The sequence below is a fragment of the Manduca sexta genome, chromosome 17 (genome assembly GCF_014839805.1).
Source record: "Manduca sexta isolate Smith_Timp_Sample1 chromosome 17, JHU_Msex_v1.0, whole genome shotgun sequence".
NCBI classification, from domain to species: domain Eukaryota; kingdom Metazoa; phylum Arthropoda; class Insecta; order Lepidoptera; family Sphingidae; genus Manduca; species Manduca sexta.
Window position 1 is genome coordinate 15412518 of NC_051131.1, and position 15963 is coordinate 15428480.

The following is a 15963-nucleotide window of genomic DNA, read 5'->3' on the forward strand; positions in this document are numbered from 1 at the left end:
AAATGTCTAGAACAGCTGGGTGTGTTGTTTGTCACTGACGTTACGCCATGTGTGGGCAAATCGGCTAAGTGTGGGTTTTACTCGATTGGATTCGTAAGTCTATCAAAGTCATAATGACTACTGATTATGGAGTTTATGCACGACCGTGTTAGTCACTGTACAGATTATATTTTGATGATCAAACCCTAAGCAATATTTCGTCTATGAAGGTAAGTAGTGATTTTATTTATTATGTACTTACTTATTTGGTAATTTGTCCGAAAAAATCTATGGTCCCTATACTTACCTAATACTATGATATTATTTGGAATCCCAAAGATTGCTTGGTTACCTAGTAATGATTTATAATGGTTTCCCTTATTACATATTATGTACTTATAGTAATTATGACCAAAAAAATGTATTGCTTGTGAATAACTTAATACGTAGCTATCTACGTTTGGTGAAGGTTACTACAGAACATTCGCATTCTGTCATTGGCTGCTTTAAAATACTGTGCACTCACCACTGTGCATACCCTTTTTGTATTTATGAAAGAAAACAATCTACACAGTGTTACAAATCATTAAATTGTGTTTTCCTCTGCTTGGTTTTGACATAGATATTTCCCTAAACAAAAAGCCAAAACACAATAACCACTCCGCTCTCCTCCCCCTTCGACTTCACCTCCTTTTTCTTCCTCACTGAACTAAGGCCGAGCTTATACATACGGAATTGTATGCTGAATTCAGAAACGGAATCCAGAATCTGAAATTAGAACGCTTTTTATCCAATACAATATGGCTTTACATCATATTGGTTAGGTTTTAGTTATATAAAATACTCTTGTATTTCCAGCTTTACAACGTGCGGTCGGACAAAATACAACCTACGGCAATAATAAGAGATGGCGCTGTAGTAGTTGACGTTTATCGATGTTCCGTGAATGTACATTGTTTGTTTTCCAGTTTTTTTGACGTTTGATATAGAGATTGTGGAATAAAAAAAATAAATTGCAACAGTTCCATTTCACCGTATTTTGATAAATTACAGTCTAAACCCTGAGTGAGTAATTTGATTATCACATTTTAATGATACCGAAGCATATTTGTGACGAATTTTATATCACACTAAATCTATCAATATTTTGCTAACTATTCTGATTGAAAACTTGAAATACCGATTTATTACCCGATGTCTTAACACTAGATTCAACCAATTTAAAAGCTTAGGTAGATCATAAACATTATGTATTTCATAAATCCATTCTGTAGTAATGTAACTTATACTTTTATAAGTAAGCATATTGCTACGAAAATAACGGCACTCTTTGTACTTGAAAAACTGACTTAGAATAATATTAGCAAATGTCTTGCCGACTAAGGTTGTAAAATGGTAATGCGTATTAATAATTACATTACCCGGCGGACGCGTGTGCTCATGCAACCTTAGCACAGCTAGATAGTTCTTTGCATATGGGCAACAGTGACAGCTGTATTCTTGCAATTAAAATTAAGCTTGTATACGGTGTATTTATTTATTTCTGTGGACCTTCAGATATACGCTAAAAAGCTAAAAGTGTGTGTTGAATAATATTTGTTTACAGGAGACATTCATATACATATAGCTAAACATTCTTTGTTTTACTTTTATTTATTTATGTGGTCAATGTGCTTTTGGTTTATTGATCATTTAGCATAGTTTGTATAGATGTTCCTATTTGTGGCATACAAACCAGTAGTAAATATTTACATACTATAAGGTACAAATAGATTTGGGTTTCTTATGCAATATTTGTTAATTAATCTTTGTACACTTTCAGGTTTCCTTGCACCCCTTAAGGGAGAGTAGATATGGTGGACTACTACAGGATTCTGGGTGTCTCTAAGACTGCTACAGAGGCTGAAATAAAAAAAGCGTAAGTATAATTATAGACCCACAATCATCAATTATGAGTTTGTTTTTAAAAACGGTAAGACTAAAAATGACAATACTTTGTAAACAATATGTAGACAGAATGTCTCATGGCATCAAAAATATGCATGAGTAAAATAATAAAAGTACATCACTGTAAAAACAATTACTTGTACACTGTACACTTCTTTGTTAATTATGAAGTTCTGGGTTTGAGCTTCTTGTTGAGTTGAATATTTAGATTACCAATTATGACAATGGGTTTGTCCATGAAGATGTTTTGGGCTACCAACACCTCAGTCCCACCCATGACCATAAAGGCTGCATAGTTTTCAAAATGTTAGGAAAAGATAATTTTAAAAAATACAATAAAGTCCAAGAAATAGTTTTATTTTAAATGTTAATTTGCTAAGTTTGCCTTAAGGTAGGTGCATAAATTTCTTCTCTGCATAGTCCATTGGGAATAAAAGAAATTACCTAGTGGATATATAATTGTGTAGGGTTCTGACTATGATTTTTTATTACAATTAAGCAAAATTATAAATGATGAAGAAATGATCTAAATTTGTAAATTTTATTTTATTTTCAGCTATAGAAAACTTGCTTTGAAATGGCACCCCGATAAGAATCCTGACAATGCAGACGAGGCTAACAGGAGGTTCAAGGAAATATCTGAGGCTTACGAAGTTCTTTCAGATGGTATGTATTGAACTAATATTCTTATTACTTAAATAGTTTATGTTGTTGTGCATATAATATAAATGCCTCAGTGGCATAGATGTAATGCATACGAGGTACGAATAAGACTAACATGCTAAGGTTCTGGGTTCGAATCTCAGGTTGAGCCAACAACAGTAACTGTGACTGGGTTGTTCCATCTTAAAAATTAGTCAGTCGCAGTTCAGAGTCAGGAAGTTGGTGATGTGATAAGTCACTCCCTCGCAAAGCATGAAAAGCCGTTGGTTCTGTGCTTGATCTCTCTCCAATCACGTCAGATTGCCATCTCACAGGACTATGAGAGTAAAGGAACAGTGAATAAACTTGTGTATCTCACCTTATAATATCTCTTGGGGGTTACCCCAATTGGGGGGCTGATTGAATTCTATTGAGGTTGGGCTTCATTGTTGAAACTCGATTAGGAAGGATTTAATATGAATGCAACAAATAAACTCCATAAGTCAAATTTTTTATTGTATTTTTACTATGATTTAGTTATAAAATTTTGATGTATTCTTCTTTATTGATATTGTGGAATTAATAGGTAGGCTAAAACTGATTTGCTGAAGTGACCTTGAAAAGATTTATTATTGAATGTGTATACTTGACTTGTTTTTTCAAAGATACTGTGTTCTTCACTTATGTCACTAAAGGCAGCAATTAGTTATGTAGATTTAAAATCACATGCACCATTTTATTTTTAAAAAGTTAGTTGCAAGCTATCACTCTTTTGTTGCTTTTACTATAAAACTTGAAATATTTGAGAGAAAATAACAAAACTGACTAGCTGAAAGTTTGCAACAAAATATTTATAACCATGTAGGATGTTGCCATGACTTTCTATGATTGATTGTCATGTAGTTATGTTGTCATAGATCTTATTGTAGAGATATAAAATAGCATTTTGTTGTTGGGTAGAAAACAAGCGGAAAGTATATGATGCACGGGGATCCAGTCACCACGGTCACAGATACCAAAGCAAGAATGGAGTCAATGGGCATCGGCATTTTAGCTTCAAAGGGTTTTTTGGAGAAACACCATTCCATCGCTTTTTTGGTAGCTGTTGTTTTTATGTAGGAGTTATTGGTTGAGATGCTTTGAATATTATCATTTTGTTTAGTTAAGACCATCAAATGATGGAAATAGACATAGACTGACAAGTCTCGAATGTGATAATATTCAAAACTTTTATGCAAGTAACATGCAGCCGTCAATTGCCTTCTACTAACCAAAGAATGGGTTTTGTGTGAGTGAAGCTAATATAAAATTGCATTTAATAAATAGAATCAAATTACTAAAAAGAAAATTATGTTTGAATCTCTTTAAAAAATCTTTTATATTTTATTAAAATACGAATGAATAATAATATGAAATGATATAATAAAATACAAATGATATAATATTATACTAAATATCATAAAAAATGAATAAAATATGCATATTGAATTAGAAAGGCCAAATTTAACAACAACTGACAATATTATGAGTAATTTTACATGAGTCATTTTAAGTTTGAATCCATCAAGGATAATATAGGAGTTCATACATGTATTGTATTTTCCCTAGAGGGAATTGACGTCAGCCCGGCGATCGGTCTTTTAGTGAAGGTAAATCCTTTGTGAAACATGCTTCCATAAGTAATTGTGTGGTGTTGATCTCACATAGAAGTTGGAAAAATAGAAACCGTCAGAACACAATGGTTATATTATGTATAATTTTACTGAAATTCTGGGCATTTAAACATTATTATATTTGAGGAAAAATAACAATAATTATATGAAAAACGAAAAGAATTGTGCTGTTGCTGGCATGGACTTTCTTTACTACTCTAAAGCCCGTATTGACAAACGTTACTTAGTTAAATACGTTGCAATGTTATGAAAATAAAAGTAATTCAGTTTTTTCGGTGTGATAACTTTTGCAGTGCGTAAAGATAGGGGCTCTGTGATTGGCCAATATTGAGATACAACTTTTTTTCTGTTGAATATCAGGTCGAGGAAAACTATGAAATTGTCGATATTATGCGTTTGGACGCACCTTGCGTCCTCATAGAATTGTTGCGAACATGAGTATAACTAATGTGGGTTGGTAGACTCCACATACCTTCAAAATACTTATTGAGAACCCTTACGTGTCCAAGTTTACTTTGATCATTGAGACATGCGGGCGCTGACGATGGGTTCTAACCCGCGAACTTTATATCAGCTATCGGTTCCCCTAGCCAGTAGACCTCGGCTGCTTTACTTTCAATAAATGCATTGGAATTAAGTAAATTAAAATTTTGGCAAAGTAAACAGATAATCAACATAATATTACATAATGGTAACATGCACCAGCTATATTCAGCCATATTTTCAATACTTAATAATTATTCTGTGTGTGAATATATTGGCATGATGGATTTCCCTGGAGAACTATTCTGTTACAGATGACTAATGAAAACAAAACAATATTGTTTCCTACAAACACTTTATTTATAATTATACATTCGCTTTTATGAATACAAATTCAAAGAAAACAAATACGCTTTGCATAAAAAAGGACTAGTAAAAAAAAAGGAACTAGTACTTGATATAATCAGTGGTGGCCTTTAAGGAGGTGAGAGGGTAAACCGAGAAACCGGGTGTAATGATTTGGCTGAGGAGCTTTTTAGATCACAGCCTTGTTAAGTATCATACCAAAGAAATTATGAAAATCGGCCATTTTTTAATTCCGAATTCTGCTGCTACTGAATACTTTATTGTTAAAATTGAATTTAATGATTCGTAAATATATAAATTTCGCGATGTTGTTCCCTTATATTTAATTCTTGCTCCATGTATAAAAATATATCATAGTACTGATACAGTTTTCGTAATTGTAAAATGGATGACGTCACAACTTTGACCGACACCGACCCAACGATGCGTTCGCCTACGCACTCATTTCACTAAAGGACGTTTTGTCACACATTCATTGATTTTATGTTAGTAATAACCACCTAAAGGTCATTTTAAAGCATGATAAAAACAACACAATGACTCGTTTCAATTGAAATTCTCTTCAGCATAGAAAATTAAATACCAAAGGTACAAGTCATAACATTCACTTTGCTGCATATTAATCAGTAAAATATTGTATTATCATTATGTTACATTATAATTGTATAAAATTGTTCATCCAAGTGATATTGAATTTGATTGTAAAAAGACCACATTGATAGTTTTCGGATGGATGGATCGTTTGATGTCTGGAAATTATAAGTATTTTTACTATTATGTAGGTGTTAACAGCGATAATTGACAGTCTTATGCACTTTATTTGCCACCGAATAAACATTTAGAATACAAACTTAAATACTATGTTTTAATGTAAGGGGGTTCCTTTTTTCCATTACTAGGAATACCTTGCATTTAGTCGAATTAAAAAAAATATTTTACAGGTCGGCACACGAGAAACGTAACACCTGGCGCCTTATTCTCTATCCCGCACGTTATTTTAACAATGCGTAACAAGCACGTAACACAACGCATCATGTTTAGGACTATAGAAATTTGGCTTACAGAATACCATTTCACGCACATTTCTCGAAGATAACATGACACGGCCGCGTTACGCGTTTACACTACCATACAGAATAAGGGCTCTGGTGATCTCCACGACCCATAATTATCTACAGGCCAAAATACCATAGGAATTGTGGATGTTGTACCAGCCATAAAGATAATAATAGGTATTAGGAAAGGAACATGACTCTTGAGTCTGTAGAAATAACACTCAGCTGACGATATTAGGGAAGGGACCAGAACTCAAGAGTTCTGGTCCCTTCTATAGACTCAAGAGTCTATGGAAATCACTGTTGTCTTGCGATACACTATAGTAACCTAACGTAACGTTTGTTTTTTGTAAGACAATGGTTATCCCGTCCAGTTATTGCTTACTTCGCTCATTTACTTAATCTGTTAAAAAATGTCTCCACTTTAAGATGGTATCGAAAACATACTATAATATGTAGTTTGACATATAAAAAAATCAAGTTGCTAATGTAACGCATAACAATTACCAAGATGATTTTAACAGTAATTTTAACCCACTTATGTGGAGCATGCATACGAGTATATTTCATTTCGATGCCTTGGAATTCGGTATAAGTGGATATATTTTTATACACGTCAATTTAGGCATTTAAAAATCATAATTCGTGGAATCACGATTATTTCAAAGAAATTCGAAAGAATCATAATAAAGACATTATAATATTATTTATTTATAGTTTATTTTTAAAACCAATTATTATTTTACCAAACATACGCAGTGCGCTATCTTACTGACACTCAGATTGATTATTGTTTTACCTTTATAATTTGAAAAACATATTAACCTGATATTGTTTTGCTTATAATTGATCTTGACTTAATATTTACTAACTACAATATAAGGTATTTTTATCCAATGATTTTTAGTGTCGATGCAATTATTTTTAATAATCGTTTTATCTAGAATGTAGTGTATGTATATTCCTAATAGTATTAAGTACCGATATGAGCAAATTAATAAATAATGACTTGCAAAAGTTAACAATGATAAAGTACTGCCAAAAAAATGTGTTTCTAGGGTTATTCAAATAACAATTTAATTAGGTATCGGATACTGCTAATATATCAATAATCAAATTATTATTAATTTATAATTTATAATGTGTTTACGCAGAGAGGAAACGACGAGTATATGACCAGTACGGTAAAGAGGGACTGAATAACTGCAGAGGACGCCGCGCTGCCGCCGACGACGATTATGAATATAGCTACGCTAGCTTCCCGTTCACATTCCGAGACCCCGAAGAGGTTTTCAGAGAATTCTTTGGCGGCTCTTCATTCAGCGATCTTTTCGCAGGTAATATTGTGCTAGTTTTAATGTTATAAACCGCTTTAATTATTACCTATGTAAGTATTGTAACCAATTGTGTAGAAGTTTTCGGTGGATACAAGATTTTAATTGTATTTATAAAGAAAATTTTATAAAATTTATTCCAATGAACTGTTTATTAATGAGTGGAGACCGAATTTAGGCAACTTAAACGATTCAAATGATTAAAAAATGGTTAAAATATGCATATCATTATATGCAACATCCATTAATGAAATTCCTACGTGACTTGTTTTTTTGTTTAACAGAGTAATGATCTAATAAAATGCTCCTTTGATGAGGCACACAAGGTTCGGTTTATTTCACTTTAGTTATCTTAATGAAAGGTAGTTATATAATGTCGCGTAATATTGTGAAAATATGAACCATCCCATGATTTTAGGCATTATATACATAAACCGGCAATAATGGCGAAAATATGCAAATGCCTATAATCCGGTCTTAATAAATGCGTAATATAATAATATATTAGAAACAAAAATATTATATAAACCATATATTTGTTATGTGCCTAGCATTTGAAAATAGTATTAACGAATAATAGGTATAAACAGTAGGTATTATTCAGACGCCGTGATTGAGACTTTTCGACTTTTCATTTAGTCTTTAATTTATACTACTAGGAAGTGGTAGAGACTAGAGAACGAAAACACATGGCTTAATTACTTTAGCCATTACTCATTTACTTGAACATCATGGATTAGGCTTTAGAGATATAGGTATTCTATAGCTGTGTAGGGCGTAGTTAATTACTTTTGGAATTAGATTATTAATTGGGATTTTTTTTACTGCTTTGTATGACGAGACGAGCCTGCGGTTCGCCTGCTGGTAAGCGATACGACCGCCCATAAACAGCAGAGACACCATCCAACACCTTGAATTATAAAGTATTGTTTGGTATTCCATTGCGCTCGCCATCCTGAGACACGAGATGTTAGTCTGATCATGTCCAAAATATACGGCAGAAATAGACATTACGGTGGTACCTACCCAGGCGAACTCTCACATATGAGAGACCTACCACCGATGGGATTACCTACGTAATCCGATTACTTGTAATTAGACTACATGTAATTCGATTACATTTGCATAAATTGCAATCGTTAATCGAGATTGCATTAATTAGTAATCGCAATTACATGATTACTTTGTGAGTGCACTACGCGTTTGTTTATTTTCTAAAAGTTCTAAAATCAAATTTTAACCAAAAGTATATTGGCTAAAACCTAAAAAAAAATATGAGTTTTCCTAGTCTTAATTAATATAAAAGTATATCGTTGAAAGTGATTAATAAATATTGTTAATCTAATTACAAAATGCAGTTGTAATCGATAACCGACTTTAGGAATTACTTTTCCCATCACTTTGTAATCTTAATTCCAGTTACATTTAGTAATCGTAATCGTTAATTTGTTTTGAGTTAGAGTAAAGCCCTGTAAAGTTTTTGTTTTATTTTGGCAACGCAAAGTGACTTCACCCTTACTTTGATTTGATACTAAGTGGAGTGAAACCCAAGGATAATGTCGACCAGCATGGGATGTTTATATCCCTTGATGATCCAACACAATTTATACAGGCCTTCGTAGTTGGTTGTTCACATTTATTAATTTGATGTATTTTTATATTTTCAGAAATCAATGGGCATGGACACCATCACAGACACGGACGCCGGAGTCATCACCCGAGTACCTCTCTCACTTCGTCTCTGTTCAGCCCGTTCGGCTTCGGCATGCAGGGGCTAGACGACATATTTGCTCACGCTGCGTCCAACGGCAACACGTTCACATCGTTCTCCACATTCAACAGCTCACTGGCGGGACCGGGAAGCGCCAACATGAGAAAACACACCACTACAACTACACGTATGGTTAATGGAAAAAATCACCACTAAGAAGTAAGGACTTTTTTACTTTTCGTTTAATAAACTTAAACCAAGAGCTCGATGCGATGAACCCCGATTATGCCCGATACCTCATTAGGTAGTCATAGTCATTACTAATGATTAGAAATGAAAGAATCAGATAAATATTTATTTGTCTCCAACAGCACCAGACTATGTGGCTATAGTAAACGACTTTGTCGTATTCATTCTAATGATAGAATTTGGTATGATAATTATTGTATTGTGATCAAAGTATTTATAACTGGCTTCTGCTTGCAACTCTGCGCAGGATTATAAGTCTGTTCCCAGGATAAAATGTAACATACACTTATTTCGAAGTCATGAAATAATGTATGTTTATTTTGAATCAGGTATGTAGTTTCAGAGATTATCCCTCTTTATCTAAACTTACAAAAAAATATTTTAATTTATAAGTACATGTAGCAATTAATGTATCGCAAATTGTTTACAAGGTGTAAAAAGTTTGTTAGAAATTTTAAAGCGAGCAAAATAGGAATTGAACGAAATTTGACAGGCAGAGACGAAATTCGGAATTAACATAACGCATATACTTATTTTTTGCTTTCAAGTGATCCCAGTCGCAAGTTGCATAATTGCGTCTTATGCTGGCGCCACACATAGCAAAAATATTTAAACACATATGTAGCACGGGTATTTGCGTATATGTGCAAAGCGTTCAAAGTTAAAAACTTTGCGTATCCTGGCACATTTTGGGCAAAGTTCAGTTTTATGGAGTTGCTTGAAGGAGCACCGATTATATGGAAACCTAAAAGTAAAAGCCATAAAAATTTAAATTTGGTCAGTGTCGCCTGGATCAGAATAAGGAGTAAATTGTTATCTTGCTCCCATATCCGGAGTTTTTTAGTTTATTTTTACATGGGTACATGTAATAAATAATTATACTTACAAATAATACAAGTATACCGCGCCTTCAAAATCGCGGTCCATCGTGTTTGTTGTCTCTTTGAATACTGTAAGCAATTTTATTTGCAAATCCTGTGTAGCAGGTCCAGGAAATAAATTCAAATATTTTTGCTATGTGTGGCGCCAGCATTAGAGGCACTGAACACGTTAAAAGGTCGAGCAGCGCAGGTGAATCGAGCTAGCGACGGCGCTAAATACGTGCTATATGGGATCGTTATCTTATACTCAGTTTATAATGATAATGATACGTGATATCAACCTGTAATGATATTTTTGTCAACAAATTAATTATGAATTAGGTTAATAAAGGAAATAAGCGGCGATAGCCTAGTTGGCAGTCGAATGAACTATCGACAAGACTCTTCGCAGGTTAAAAACCATAGGGCACGCCTCTCTGACATTTCTAATAGTTTTGTGTATTCTTTGTGAATTTTCGCTGAGAAAATCTTTATAAGAATTTTGGATGACATCACATAAGTACCCTATGTGATGTCATCCAAAATTCTCATAAAGATTTTATTTATTTTATTCTTATAAAGATGCCAATCCAAAATAGGCCAACGTGGCGGACTTAAGGTCTAACCCCTCCCACTAGTAGAGGAAGCCCGTGCTCACCAGTGAGACAGTATATAATACAGGGCTGATATTGACTTCTTCAAATAATATCAGCCCTGACTTTATCTGACTTCCTTCTCTGGGCTTGAATTAAGTAACTAAACCTTAAGAAAGTAAAATATTGTATAATATTCGTTTGTAAATGTATGGTTTATAATTTTCAGGGTCACGGAGAACGGTCGAGAGACAGTGATGTCTTACGAGAATGGGGTCCTGAAATCAAAGACTGTTAATGGAGTACCTCAGTCATTAACATACAGTTAAATTAAATATTAGCTCTTAACCAAACATGATCCAAATGTTAATTGTATTCAAATTAATACGACTTTTATAAGTTCCGGCAATTTAATTTTACTTTTGATTTATATCAATGTTTTCTTTCAAAACGCTTCGACAGTTAAAAGTCAACTTTTTTAGCTAGTTATTTTACTATACGTCATTTATTTGAATTAAATAGTAACCATAATTCGTGCCACATATTATTTTGGATCAAGTTTTGTGTTCATAATATCAATAACGTTCGCAAACATATGAGAACACTAATAGACTAATTAAAGTGTATCCTTATAGGCCAAGTGCTTTTAACGAATAATGTAAAGAAGGTACCTAAAGATACCTAACTTTTCAATTATGTACGTGCCGAGTACATTTTAAGTTGCACCAAAAGGAGAATGCCCATTTTTGTATGAAAGTTAGGCTACGCTTGCGTCTGTACAAAACCTTCACTAAACTATAGGGAATATATCCTAAATCTTATATAAATTGAAAACAATTGGATATTCGATGGGAGTTCGGAGTAATCTGAATTTTATAACTCGGTTATTTTGAGGTTAAGTATGGACTGCAATAATGTACGGTAGAAAGTACCTATGTGCCTAATTAAGTTCAATATTGCAGTACCTACTTGATATTGCTATAAACAATTATTGGACATTCTTTTCACTTAGCTTTAATCGGCCTTATAAGAAAGTGATAGGTATTAACATCTGATGAGACGAAGCTCCAATAAAACTTCCAAGATAGTATGGCGGAATATTAGTTTTCCACTGAGCATATACTATCCGACCCTTTGTGTAAGTACATATTTTTCTGACTTATGAATTATTCTATTACATGGATTAACTTAATCTTTATATTCACCTATCATCATCTCATTTCAATATGGCGTCAACACATATTGTAGAATAGATTCAGCTTAGTTTTTATGACCGGCCGCATGCCTGACGCCAACCCTCTTTGGAGGATTCCGATCCCAGGCAAGTCATGTTAGAAACATCGAGATAAAATGTTGCTTGGCCTGGAAATCGAACAGGAACCCAGCAACTAACTTCACAGCCTGATTAGGCTAATAGTTACTTATCATAGGAAAAAAAATAAAACAAAAATACGAAATCCGATGTATATTTTTATATAGATGTGTATTTTTGATAGAGGTATATTTTCTTGGCTTCCCAGAAAACAAACAAGAACTTGATGTAGCCACAACACGCTTATAATACTGCTGAAGTGAGTGAATGACTTCTTGCAGTGCTGGTCGGGTCATGTCATATCGTTGTTGTCTGTGAACCTCTCTATTAACTGATCTCCAGCAGGCAGCACAAACTCATTCCAGCCTTGAAACCTAAAATATAATGTAGAAGTTGAGTAAACATGTTCAGATTATTATTATTGTTAAACTGTTTTCTTTAGTTTTGCAAGATTTTTCCCACATTGTGGGTAGGTTAATAATAATCTACATAACTTACAAAGTGGATAGCTTGTCTAAGAAATATACTTATCGTTGCTGTGGCACCGCAATGGTGCAGTTAATACACCGCCGGGATATGTCGTCTCGATTAACTGTCCTGGGTCTAGGCTCTAGACGACTTTGTGTTGCTAACTAAAAGCTTCCGTCTCAAAGTTCGGAACACACTATACACCTTGTTTCTTAACGGGGAGGTGAATTTCTCGACTCAACTTTAAAATACATAAGAATAACACTCTGATCTTGAGTAAAATATTTTAATAATGAAATGTTTTCATTCAGACAAATCTAAAGTGTCAAATTGTCATTCATTTCAGTTGCCAGTGTAATAAAAATCAGTACCCATATATTCATTTAATTAAAAATAAAGTCCAGACATGTTTAAGCTGACTTTAGTATTTCTGTCAATGCAAGTAAAAGTCGCCATTTGTTTGTTTTAGAAGGATTAATATTTTATCTTTTTACCAGCTATTTGGAGTTTGGTCATAATTATTAAGTAAAATATATTTTTTATAACAATGTTTTTGTTTAATTAATAATATATTTAATCCATATATTATAGATTCAAGTACAAGCACAGTTATTGTGCATATTAACTTTTTTTATTCCATTTAAAAGAGGAATTTGTTATATATTGGTATCAATTCGCCATATTGGCAGCAAATTATCCGGTGTTTGATTTGCAACAATTAAACAACTTTGTTTTCATATCTTTAAAACCCTATTTGCTTAAGACTGAAATAAATACAAATGAAGTAATAATTAAAATTATGATTTTACATGGTTATTTGATTAAGACGCATGACTGACGCAAAGATAGCCTGGTTTTGGGCATTGTCCTTTGTTTAGTTCTTTTGGTTTTAGTTATTTTGAACTTTATATGAATAATTTAATAAGAAAATATCACTTGAACTTGTTGGTCTTTTAACTGTCGATATATTTTAGTGACGGCAACAAAATTTTTATCCAATATATTAGTTACTCAGAGTTAATGTGCTTGCAAACGTAACTTTTAACCATAAGTAGGCGAGTGGAAATGGTAAACAAAATTTTGAATAGCATCTCGCTCTGAATGATTGTTTTTAACCCGATGCGGTCCCGATCATTGTTTCATCCTTTTTACATTTCGTGAGGCGCGACTCGCGATTTATCATGTTGCTGCCAACTTTATAAGTTTATTTTTAGTAATTAGCCTTTAGATATCACATTTATTTGTAATTTCGAGGATGATGGAACAATTTATGTGTAAAATAAAAATACTATTGCTTTCGAACTATGTAACAACTTACGAAATATAAATGAAGTATTCATTATTTTCAATTTATCGCATTTTATTTCCGCAGTGTACATAGTTGTTTCTAATGACACTATTTCAACTTGATAGTCGTTAAAGCTTTAATATACTAAAACACAGTGTTTGATAGGTGGTGGCAAGTTATTCAAGTCCAGACAGGCTTCTACCCTCGTTGCATCTGCAGTATCTATTACAGACATCAAATATTAGTTTCATACTTGCACATAGATATAATTACACGCCCTTGCCACATGCAACATTGTGCTTAACAATAATTATATTAATATGTAACATCCAAACTACACACTTCAATATATAACTAGAAATATGTAAATTTCGTGTACTTTTAGGCATAACGCTGCACATATATGAATACTAGAGTTAAATATTATATAATTGTTCTTGCCTTTAAAGTGTCGTTGGAATATTGTCAGAAAAATTATCATTCCTAGGTGTTAATAATTACAGTATAAATACAAACTTTATTCTCTGGGCCAAATATTTCGATGCTTTGCCAACAATTAGCTTCTATATTTTTTAAATTGTAATGGCTATGTACATCAAATGGACGTGCTCATTCTATCGTATTGCGCTTACGTGGTTTCGATATTAATATGTACGTAATTTAAAATGAATTATAGAATATTTTATTACCCATGTACTTAAATTGAATATCGATAGATGTTTCACAGACGTCTGTACTGTACATTGCTTACCACGGATGAGATGACACACCATATTAGATGTTTTCATATTCAGTAGTGCCATTACGACCGTTTAGAATAATATTATGTAGTATCTACGTGTTTACATTGTAAATAAGAACTTGCGAGATCTCGTTTCTAAAATTGTCGGCATCCGACAGCACAGCAAAAGGAAGGATTAAATAAATAATAATTTGCATATGCTTATTTTATTTTATTTTATAAATACCTGCACCCAATCGTTATATCGATAGAGAATTATGTGATACGCAATAGTTACATATTTTAATATATTAATCAGTAATACTATAAACCTGCGTGATCTTTCGTATTACTTTCCAATTTTCATAATTCTCTTTCTGTGAATAAAAAAACAATCTTATAAATATCTATTCACATCACCTTTTCCTTTTAAGGAATTGGTTTTGATAACGCCTTTTTTAATTTTAGAGGAACAGATAAAACAATGAATACGTTTATACGTATATTATATATAGTTTATACTTTAAAGTCAACACAAGTACTGCCCTAATTTAATTAGAACTTAGCTGTGGTCATAATAAAAAAGACGTAGGTATCTACATTATTTTTTTCAATATTGACTTAAAACATATAATCGTAATCGTATAAAAGGACTCGAAAACCACTACAAACAAAAAATACTTTATATACATATTATAAGAAATTATTAAAAGAAAAACAAATTAATCTTTTGTTTTTTATGATTATATGCACATTAAATATTTTCCGAGGGCGGTGCCCCATTTATATTGACTATTACTACAAGTGCTAACAATTGAAATTAATTATCGACTGAAAAGATATTTCGTGTGTATGTAAACCATAACACCAATTAGGGTGAAGATTACATCGCTAGTCATAAAACACATTTAATTGAACCCCATATAAAAATAATAATTCTCATCTTATTTTATATCGAGTTCCCGACTCCATCTCCTAAATTCAAGGTCAAACAACAATATTAAATATTTATTTATTTATGAAATTTTATGCTATATAATAAATTGAAGGTATATTAAAATTAACAAAAAAATAATCAAAATTCTAATTTATTTTGAGTCCTGTACCAATGAAATCTATAAAAGATTTCGTTCAAATCAGGCCACGGAATAAAAAAATCGATGAACCAATAAAAGATTACATCAAATGAAATCGTTCAAAAACACGCATCTTACATTCTTTTTCTCCACATAAAATTATATTTCATACGTCTTTTTTCGATATGACTGCAAAGTGGATAAAA

At 32.5% G+C, this 15963-nt stretch overlaps 1 protein-coding gene across 1 annotated transcript; it reads left to right on the forward strand.

The window, feature by feature from the left end:
- The first annotated feature begins 16 nt into the window (after positions 1-16).
- LOC115448166 (dnaJ homolog subfamily B member 6) lies at positions 17-11623 on the forward strand. Its single transcript, XM_030175505.2, is given in 8 exon segments — positions 17-209; positions 1802-1897; positions 2483-2592; positions 3529-3666; positions 7300-7482; positions 9147-9390; positions 9392-9409; positions 11122-11623. Coding segments are annotated over 7 exon segments (858 nt in total). The 5' UTR covers positions 17-209; positions 1802-1832; the 3' UTR covers positions 11222-11623.
- The last annotated feature ends 4340 nt before the right edge of the window (positions 11624-15963 follow it).